Source organism: Saprolegnia parasitica (genome assembly GCF_000151545.1).
Source record: "Saprolegnia parasitica CBS 223.65 unplaced genomic scaffold supercont2.80, whole genome shotgun sequence".
NCBI classification, from domain to species: domain Eukaryota; phylum Oomycota; class Saprolegniomycetes; order Saprolegniales; family Saprolegniaceae; genus Saprolegnia; species Saprolegnia parasitica.
In genome coordinates, this window is record NW_012156474.1 from 6,320 (window position 1) to 16,143 (window position 9,824).

General features: G+C 57.0%; 3 protein-coding genes across 3 annotated transcripts; 2 read left to right on the top strand and 1 right to left on the bottom strand.

Annotated features, from left to right (window-relative positions):
• Positions 1–682: 682 nt before the first annotated feature.
• Positions 683–1,309, top strand: SPRG_21180 (hypothetical protein; the record flags this gene model as incomplete). The annotated part of the gene is made up of 1 exon (XM_012351481.1): positions 683–1,309. One exon carries the CDS (start codon positions 683–685, stop codon positions 1,307–1,309), a length of 627 nt encoding a protein of 208 aa, XP_012206871.1.
• A 1,234-nt stretch (positions 1,310–2,543) lies between these two features.
• SPRG_12703 (hypothetical protein) lies at positions 2,544–4,734 on the bottom strand (the record flags this gene model as incomplete). The annotated part of the gene is made up of 2 exons (XM_012351423.1): positions 2,544–4,190; positions 4,237–4,734. The coding sequence occupies 2 exons, from the start codon at positions 4,732–4,734 to the stop codon at positions 2,544–2,546; spliced, it is 2,145 nt and encodes a 714-aa protein (XP_012206813.1).
• Positions 4,735–6,477: 1,743 nt separating this feature from the next.
• SPRG_12704 (hypothetical protein) lies at positions 6,478–7,524 on the top strand. The gene has a single exon (XM_012351424.1). The coding sequence runs from the start codon at positions 6,531–6,533 to the stop codon at positions 7,443–7,445; it is 915 nt and encodes a 304-aa protein (XP_012206814.1). The 5' UTR covers positions 6,478–6,530; the 3' UTR covers positions 7,446–7,524.
• Positions 7,525–9,824: the final 2,300 nt, after the last annotated feature.

Consider the following 9,824-nt stretch of genomic DNA (forward strand, 5'->3'; position numbering starts at 1 on the left):
ACGTCGATGACGTAGAATTGCTTGTGTCCATATGTACACTGCGACCGAGTCGACTCGGTTAGCATCTCGGTGGCTGCATCGTCATCCCATTCCGAGACGCATTGGCCGAGTAAAATCGCGCAGACTTACATGGTATTGCGATCGACGCGATCAACGAATGGCTAGCCTAGGCAAGAGGTTCGTGACGTCCTGGTAAACGACGCGCACGTGCCGTAGCTGGCACGCGTTCACCTTCACAACACATAACCTTTGTATATTGATATATTACAAGAAGCATACGTGGCATCCCATATAAATCGCATTTCGCACGCACACAAAGTTGCGAGTAGGCATCGGCAGGGTTCCAAAACCGTCGGGTGCACCGCGGTTTTCATGAACCAATTGGTTGCGTCCCAATTGGGTTCGTAAATCTGGGTTCAAGTCTGACTCAGGTTAAGATACTGCGGACCAGAAAAAACTCGGCGCGCTATCAGTGGACCGTCGTTCAAAGGATGTGGGTACATCTAGGCTACCACAAAATCAGACGCAAATTAAGCCGCCAGATAATCAGAAGCTAAAAACACACAACGTATTTTTGACCCTGCTGGCACGTCGTCATTTTCGGTTTCACCGTCAAGTAACGACGTCGCAAGCATGTCAAACGATGACGACTACGAAAGCCAACCATCCCCGGACTTCGATCATGCGCGAGAAGGCTGACAAGTACCAGAAGCTGCTTGCGTCGAAGCCAGCCACGATCGCGACGTTCCTCGACGTACGGCTGCCCAAAGCGCAAGCACCGTCGGCCGAGATCGACTTCATCAAGTCGATCTTGGACAGCGAGTACCCGGCCTTGCCGTCGTCGAGCTCGATTGCGGTCACGCCCGTGAAAGACATGTCGAAGCTCAACCAGCTGATGATGAAGTCGTTCGACACCGACAACGACCCGGATCCGTGCGAGTTGGACCACTTCGTGAATGAGCGCCGGGTCAAGCTCTCGGCCGATCTCTTGGAATGGTGGGAGGACCATCGCGAGACGTACCCGCGGTTGCACCGCATGGCGAAGGACTACTTGGCCGTCCCAGCCTCGAACGTGCCCTCGGAGCGGGCCAACTCGGCTGCCAAGTTTACTTTCCAGGGTCGCGACAACCTGCACGATTGCACGTTCAAGGCGGAGACTTGTGTCCGCTCGTGGATGAAGTTGTTCAAGCGCGTCGGCGTTCCGTTGCCCAACAACTTCCACGATGCTTTCCAGCGTTTGGACAAGGACAAAGTTGTCGCGATGAGTGACAGCGATGCTGCAGTGCGCTACTACTTTCAGAACATATAGTAGTGAGTACTTAGTAGTCTTCATGATTCTACATTGAACCAACCGACTAACCAAGTTTCCATTGAACCTTGTTATATTTTTGCGGTTTGGCTCAGTTCGGTTTAAGAAAAAAAATGGTTCCGGTTCGGTCCTCGTTTGTGCAAAAATTGAACCAGTCGACCAAGTTCAAACCCTGCCGATGCCTAGTTGCGAGCCGGCGCGCGGTTGCCCGGCTGGCACATGGAGAAGGTCCCGTCGTCAACGGGCTTGCAGAAGAAGCCACCGTTGCAGTCTTCGTCCATCGAGCACGGCTTGAACTGCTGCTGGCGCAAGTTGGCGGCGCCGAGCACGGACGCGATCGAGGCGAACGCAACGAGGAGCTGCATGCTACACGGGGACAATTGGAAAATGAAGAACGACCACGATGTCGAGCTAGAGACGGCTATCAGTGGAGCCGGCAGCTGCGCGATGGATGTGCTAGGCGCTGCGACGGCTCACAATTCAACGCTCAGTATGCAGGCCTCGATGATGGCCACACGAATTCAAATGATAGCTAGAAACGATATGGGCGACCGAACGTTGAAGTTGATGAACCGGGTGGAATGCCTATCAGCGCGGTGGCAACCACAACACTGTCACGAGCGCCGCCTGTGGCAATGAAACCGAGAGCAGTGCTATACGCACCAACGCGACGTCAGGGTTGCGCTGAAGCCGCTGCCCGTGCATCGAAGCGACCGATATCGATCGCATCGTCTCTGAATGAACGATGTGTACGAGACATGGGAGAGAGTGGCACTACGTAGCACTTTCTGGCCAATCTAAAATTTTACCCACGCTTTCATCAACCAGCCAACGCAGCTCGTCGGGACGGACACTTGCGAGTCGTAAGATTCTGAACGACTCTGGCGTCCTCTGCACGCCACATCAGACCCCACGCGTGGTCAGCTTGCTGAAATTGCGCTGACTTGGACGATTCGTATGCTTCAAGGATACGAGGGCTATACGGCAGGGTCAATCTGGCAACTCAGCATTTTCATGTCGACTGAAATTGTACGCGAGAGTATGGCTCTGAGCACGACAACACCGCGCCGTCCCCATGGTTCCGCCCGCTATGTACTATGTAGCAACGGTCGACTCGGTTCTTTTAACCAAAACGCTGGACGAACGATGGTGGGGCAACGGCTCCCAACAACGACTAAACATGTCCACGCGAAAGATGAGAGATTTCGGTATAAGTTAGACAGTTTAAACTGTATCAAGGCGAGGATCGCGCCGCCGCGACAACTTGATCGACGATCGAGAGGTATTTTCGCGAGGTGTACGTGCTCAAGTGGTTGCCCGCGGTCATCGTCGGGTGCCCGTCCGCGTCCACGAGCCTCAGAAGATCGCCATTCGCGTAGTTTTCTGCAAAGTCAAGCAGCGTTGCGTTGGCGACCGCCACCGCCGCATGGAGCGGGTCGAGGAGCCACGCCATCTCCTTCTGGAAGGCCGCGCGGCTCACGGGCGCGGGCGCCTTGACGCTGCTGCCATGAAGCCACGTGTTGGGGACCATCCGCGCGTACTCGGGGCTCTGGTCGACGACAAACACTGGAATCCCGAGCGCCGACACTTTGGATAGCTCGGCGCCGAACGCGTCCAAGATGTGCTGCACGTCGTGCATGGTTTGCTCGGCGCACGCGCTGAACTCTTCCAAGCAGCATTGCGGCGGGTCCGCGTACGGTCGATCGAGCGGCCCGCCCGGGTTGAGGAACTGCACCCAGTGGACGACGACGAGGACTGCTTGCGGCTGGACGTGCTTGAGCATCTCGAGGTTGGCTGCAAACTCGGGTCGGCACGGCAGCATCGCGCGGCCCCACCGGTCTTTCAAGACAATCGTCGGAAACGGCGTCTTGGCGGCCACCGCGTCGGCGTAGAGCTTCATGAAGCGGGGCACGATCATGTCTGCGTGCGAGTCTCCGAGTACGAGTAGCGTGCCGTCGGCTTCGTGCCCCGGGTTGATCATCTCGCACCGCTCCGGTTGGTCGGTGCGGACCGGGTCCGTGAACGGAAAGGGCGTCGGGTTGGTCGCGGCCGTGATGTAGACCGAGTCGGGTGCGCACATCGTTGTTCCGACGTTCCAGTCCAGGTCGGCCATCGCCATGTTGACTTTGGACACGTCGTCTGCGCCCGATGCCGCGGCGTTGGCGAGGTCGCGTTCAATTTCGGAAAACGCCGACGGGTTGCGGTACGCGCAGCCCGCGAGGATGGCGACGGCAACCATGCACAGGAGAAGAAGAGGCGTCACCCACTTGGACTTGCGCCGCCGGAGCCGTCCCTCGAGGTCTTCGTACGTCATGACGCTCAGCAGCAGACTGAGGAGCAGCATGGCATACGGCTGCATGTAGAAGGGGCGACTCGCCGGCTCCGGAAAGCGCTCGATGGCAAAGGCAAGCAGCGGCCAGTGCCAGAGGTAGAGGCAGTAGCTGATCTTGCCAATGTAGACTGCGACGACGTTGCTTAAAACGTACTTGTTGATGACGGCGTCGGCACCCGCGGCGAGCAGAAGCGTTGCTCCCAGCGTCGGGAGGAGGGCGAGGTAGCCCGGAAACGCGCTCGCTTCGTTGATGCAGACAAAGCCAGGGACGAGAAGGCCGACACCGAGAAGGGCCGCGAGGTTCGAGGGCCAGACGCCCGAAAGCACGAGGCCGTGCAGATCGAGAAAGGCGAGGAGGCCGCCCGCCGACATTTGCCAGAACCGACTCAGCGGCATGTAGAACGACATCTTGTTGTCGCCGTGGTACCCGAGGAAGGCGATGTTGACGACAAAACTCGCGATTAGAAAGAGGACTTGGAGCGCCACGGCAAAGCGGAAGCGAAGGCGCATGAGGAGCGACGCGAGGAGCGGCCAGAAGATGTAAAACTGCTCTTCGACGCCGAGCGACCAGAGATGCAGGAGCGAGGTGACTGACGTCGAGGCTAAAGTATGAGTGCTTGAGCGTGAGTACTTGGAGGTTGGCGCCGAAGAGCGTCGCGGCGAGCATCGTGGCCGCCATCGCCTTGAGCTTGGGCGCCATGAGGTAGAGGAACCCGAGCCAGAACGTCACGACCAAGACGAGAAGGAGCGTGGGGAAAATGCGCCGAATGCGCCGCGCGTAGAACCCTGCGTAGGTAAACTTGCCGAGTTGACACTCACGGAAGAGAATGCCCGAGATGAGGAAGCCGGAAATCACAAAGAAGATGTCGACACCGATAAAGCCACCGGGAAGCGACTCGGGGTATGCGTGGAAGACGAGAACGGGAACGACCGCCAGCGTTCGGAGACCGTCCACGTCGGGGCGGTACGTGTGCGTCGTCGTCGTCGTCGTCTTTATCTCCGCGTCGTCGGGGGACGTTTGAAGCTCGAGCAGGACGCCGTCGTCCATCGGCGACGTGCCTGGGGACTCGGCAAACACTGGCGTGCTGCTCATGGCACGAAATACAAAATGCGAAGCATCGTCTCAGCATGTCATGGGTGCAAGGACACCGTGTTGGTAGCAGCTTTTGAACCAGGTCAACAAACGTGGTCACGGTATCGTCGTCGCTGGTCCGTTTGACAGAGATGACGTGCACCACAGAAAGGACATGTGACTGTCTCCTGTACTACGGTCCAATTTCACATTGCACCAGACCACCCACGCCACGAAGACATAGTGTCTTTGGTGTACTGGCGTCTCGAGCTACTTGTTTGATTTTCGTGCATGTCTTGCATGGGGCTCACAGCCCTTCGATGCTGCTGACCGTTCAATGTGTACCCAGCAGAGTGGTCATGGCGTTACACACGCAGTAAGAGAAATTAGACGACTGCATCTCTTGGACACTCCCGTTCGTTCAGTACTGAAAGAGCGATTGAGAGCCTTGCGAAACCCTCTTGGATTGACGAACAGTACACTGGAGCAGTATTCGGCAGGCGACGAGCATCTGCGCATGGTCCTCGCACATGCGAGGAAGAAGTGCGAGCCGATGTGAGGAGCGTCTATTCCAACCTGACGTGGGTTTTCTTTTTGGTGCCCACCAAATTTTTGTTGTCATTGCAACCACGTCGTTGGCGCGGATCGAACAGTTTGCAGGTCCAATACATGGGTCCAATACGATCTGTTCAACGAGAACTCGAATAGACTCCACCAATAGGCCAGACTCGAGTCCATGCACATCACAGGGGCATTTCCGAGAATCTTGGCTTGCCTACCAGAGACCCAAGCTCTCGAGAGCTTCTCAGCATGAGCAAGGGTCAATAAAATGACGGACCCTTGGCAGTAGGGCGCTTCCACGCACTTCGCAACTGCTCGACAAATCGCACGTTCCTTTCTCCACAAGTGCATACCTCTGACAATTGATAAATGGCTTTTAGTAATATGTCGCCAGAGTATTTTTATAAATGGCCGTGTATCATGCGTTTAAATTATAGGACCTCTGCATAACGCATAAATCTGCTCGATTGATGGGCACCATATCAATTTGCTCTTGAGGAGTACAAGTATTCTGCAGTCTCCCAGCGCCAGCAACAGCAGTACCACCAGCCCAGCACTTGGTCACCGTTCAATTGGTGCTAAACGCCGGGACGGCAATCCAAGTCTCAAAACAAAAAGCGACGGGACTTTGCTCCTATCGCGAACCAGGCACTACCTTTTACGTTTTTGGTTTTGCGGCGTCAAGCGGCGGCGCCATGTTCGACGCGGTCGGATGTCACGGTTGATGTGTCGCATGGTAGGTTAAACCTCCTCGACGCGCGTGTTTATTCACCAAGGTACACAAAAGCAAGGTCTATGCAGACGTCCACCTAACTCGTGGGCGCCGCTTCCACCCACATGCTGGCCACACTGCTGGCCACCGTCCGTTGCTTGCCACCATAGAAAATGGTGCAGAACTCCAGGCGTCGCGACCTACGACTCCAAATAGTGGTTTCGACACGGGGTTGTACGACGGTATTGACCATACCGGTACCTATTAGGTCGCAAGCATTGAAGCTCGGCCGATCAACAGATGAAGCGCTCTCAGAGCTCTGCGCATACGACAGCTGGGTGCGACTTGAACTACGTAAAAAGCGATCCATTCCGCCCTCGTTTTGATTGGCAACCAAGAACCTTTCCCGAGCTTTGCCGCGCGTGAAAAATCTGTGCAGTGATGGTAGCCGACGCGCCGCATCCGTGCTCCATCGCTGCTCGCTGCTCACTTTTCATTTCTCCTTGGTCCTATCAACAACAACACTAACAACTAGAAGACCATCATGACGCGCGTCCTGCTCACGCTCTTGTCGGCTGCGTATGTGGCCGCGACCGCCAACTTGCGCCAGCAGCAGTTCAAGGTCTGCAAGGTCGACACGGATTGCAACGACGGCTTTTACTGCAAGCCCACGGACGACGGGACGTTTGCCATGTGCCAGCCCGGCGGCCGGTCGCCAGCGCGCAACTTTGTGTGTGTCGACCACGCCGACTACTGGGGCGACGACCTCTCCAACCTCCGGACCGGCTACGACGGCTGCCTCTATGCATGCCGCACCAACGCCAACTGCAATGCATTGGCATGGCTCCAAGATAACGCTGGCGCCAGCGGCACATGCTACCTCAAGCGCCTCCAGAACACGGCGCGCGCGCCGACGCCCGACGGCCGCAACCTCAAGGCGTGCAAGGACACGCCGCCAGTGACAACGACCAAGTGGGTCTCGGACGCTGGCTACCAGCTCAAGGGAGAAAACATTTCCATCTCCACGACCGTTCCGACGCTTGCCGCGTGCCAGGCGTCGTGTGCGAGCACACCGGGTTGCGCCGGCGTGTCCCACTCGACGTACTTTACCACGTGCATGCTGCACAAAGCGGCTGACAACTACTTTCCGGTGTGGAGCAAGGCGGTGCCCCTCGGGGCCGTTGCTTCGATCCCGCACAACTACAAGGCGTGCTACGACCAGTACGACGTGCCGCACACTGGCGACGTCAACAACTTTTTGGGGTCGTTCCAAGACTGCGCCAAGTGCATGGCGAACGGCAACGCCGACGCGTTTGCGTGGTACCTCGGGCCGACCGGCGCTTATGCGCAGCCCATCAACGCCAAGGGCACGTGCTACTGCAAGAAGCTCGGCGGCAGCGTGCCTCCGCCCCCGCCGGCGCCGCGTTCCATTGGCGGCACCATTCTCTGCATCAACTAAGTTCGTAGTCGTGTGCGTCGACTATCTTGCATGTCATGCGTGCGTGGCAATCCTATGTATATTTTCTTCACACGTCGTGTTTGAATTCGAGCGGCCGTCTCTTCGTAGTCGTTTCGTTGGTGGTTGCCCAAGGGTCTGTCAGTGGTTACAGTGTTGAGTGTATGCATTTCGATGCCGCGGGCAAACAAATAGCATTGCAGAGTGGCCATGACTTGCTACCAACCTCTCTTCGATGCCATCTACTGAGGCTGTGCCCAACACCGTCCTTAACGACGTTGTGCTCGCTCCGGCACCCTCCGACGCCGAGCCCACCGACGCCGTCGACCAGAGTACCAACCAACCCGTTCAACCCGTTCAGCCGGGTAGTATCTGGCCGACTTTCGGAGCGTTCCTGGAAGTGACTGAGGCGCTACTAGTATGCGGGAAGATCTCTCGCAAGACCCCGGACATGCCGGATTGCTTCTACCTTCGAGGTCGCTTGAACTGCTCCAACAAGGCCTGCTCCTTCGAAGTGCGGCTCACGGTGGACAAATCCGTTGGCCTCAAGCACGACCGCGCAACGAAGCATGAGGTGGTGTCGTTGACAATTCCGCATCGATGGTGCCCTACGCCGCTGCGCACGTGACGCAGGTCGATGGCACGTTCAAGCCGTAAGAGACTTCGCAGTAGCACAAGGCTCAACCCAGGCGAGAACACAACTCGAGCTTATTAGCAGAGCAGTAGCACGCAAGGCAGGCGGAAAGGGGGCGTCAAATGACCAAGTGCGCCACCCAAAAGCCACCTCCTGGGAGAATACATTACATCATCGATGCTTGGAGACCATCGTTGAAGATACCTGAGACGGGAGTGTATTTTCAAGTCCGCGGACTTGAAGTCCGCGGCGGTCCGGCGGCTGTATGGTGATACTTCAAGTCCGCGGACTTAAAAATACTTCCCCACCTGAGACGCATGCGGCGTCTCTCAACGGGGTTTTGACCTCATCCTTGACGTCCTCTCTGTCACGTGCGCTGTATAATAACAACGTGCTCGATGGCGTGAACGATGTTCCTGCTGCTGTCGCGTGGCTCCAAGACCTCGGCTACAGCAAGGAGAAGGTCTGCGCCTCGTACACTGCAAATGTGTTCACGGCCGGCCACGTCGCCACGCAACGCGGAGAAGGCATCGCCTCGAGAATCAAGGAAAGAAGAGAGTTCCGAGCTCGCAAAGTTCAACCTCGACCAGCTACTTGCCCTCATCGTGTCGATCATCACGCGCCAAGAGCTCGAGTTCGACGCCGAGATTGTCCGTGAGGACGTTCGCTGGAGCGTCTACGTCTCGAAGAAGCTGGCCTCGGGCGCGGAGAGAATGGCCAAGTACCACGTAATGATCGACGTTCTTAACTGACGCCCGCAGTGGCCGCACGTCCGACGGTGAAGAAGGTGGTGCGGGCGGCCGTGCATGAGACAGCGATCGTCGGTGGTGCGGGCGCGGTAGTCGCGGTCGTTGGTGGTGCAATTGATGCGGGCCTGGCAGTCGCGGTCGATGCGGTCGCGGCTGGTCCAAGGTCCACTCGCACCTCGGGGACATGCACCCGTCGGTTGTGAGCACGCCCGCCGAAGCCCATCGGATTTCACGCAGCGGCGCCCTTGACGTTTCCTGCGCCTGGCTGCCACCGTTCTCTCCCTCCAAGCGTCGTATGGTGCCATCCAGCGCCTCTAAGGAGAAGCGAACGGAGCGCAGGTAGACATCATCAAGCAGCCCAGCGTACGGAGTTCCTCCCTGGTCAAGAAAACCTGGATTCCGTACTTAACGATGAATCGTACTTGAATGGATATCCGGATTCCACCATGGTACCGCCGCGGACTTCAAAATACACTTCGACACCAAATAATACCGGTTTCGACGCAGAGTTGTTCGACACAATGCTGACGGTATTGATCATGCCTATTAGGTCGCAAGCATTGAAGCTCGGCCGATCAACGGATGAAGCGCTCTCAGGGCCTTGCGCATACCGGTAGGGCAGCTGGGTGCGACTTCAACTACGTAAAAAGCGATCCATTCCGCCCTCGTTTTGATTGCTACAGCAGCTGGGTGCGACTTGAACTAAGTAAAAAGCGATCCATTCCGCCCTTGTTTTGATTGGCAACCAAGAACCTTTCCCGAGCTTTGCCGCGCGTGAAAAATCTGTGCAGTGATGGTAGCCGACGCGCCGCATCCGTGCTCCATCGCTGCTCGCTGCTCACTTTTCCTTCTCCTTGGTCCTATCAACAACAACACTAACAACTAGAAGACCATCATGACGCGCGTCCTGCTCACGCTCTTGTCGGCTGCGTATGTGGCCGCGACCACCAACTTGCGCCAGCAGCAGTTCAAGGTTTGCAAGGTCGACACGGATTGCAA

Bases quoted from the DNA above. Each gene is read 5' to 3' on its own strand.
- SPRG_12704 (XM_012351424.1), top strand. From the start codon at position 6,531: ATGACGCGCGTCCTGCTCACGCTCTTGTCGGCTGCGTATGTGGCCGCG.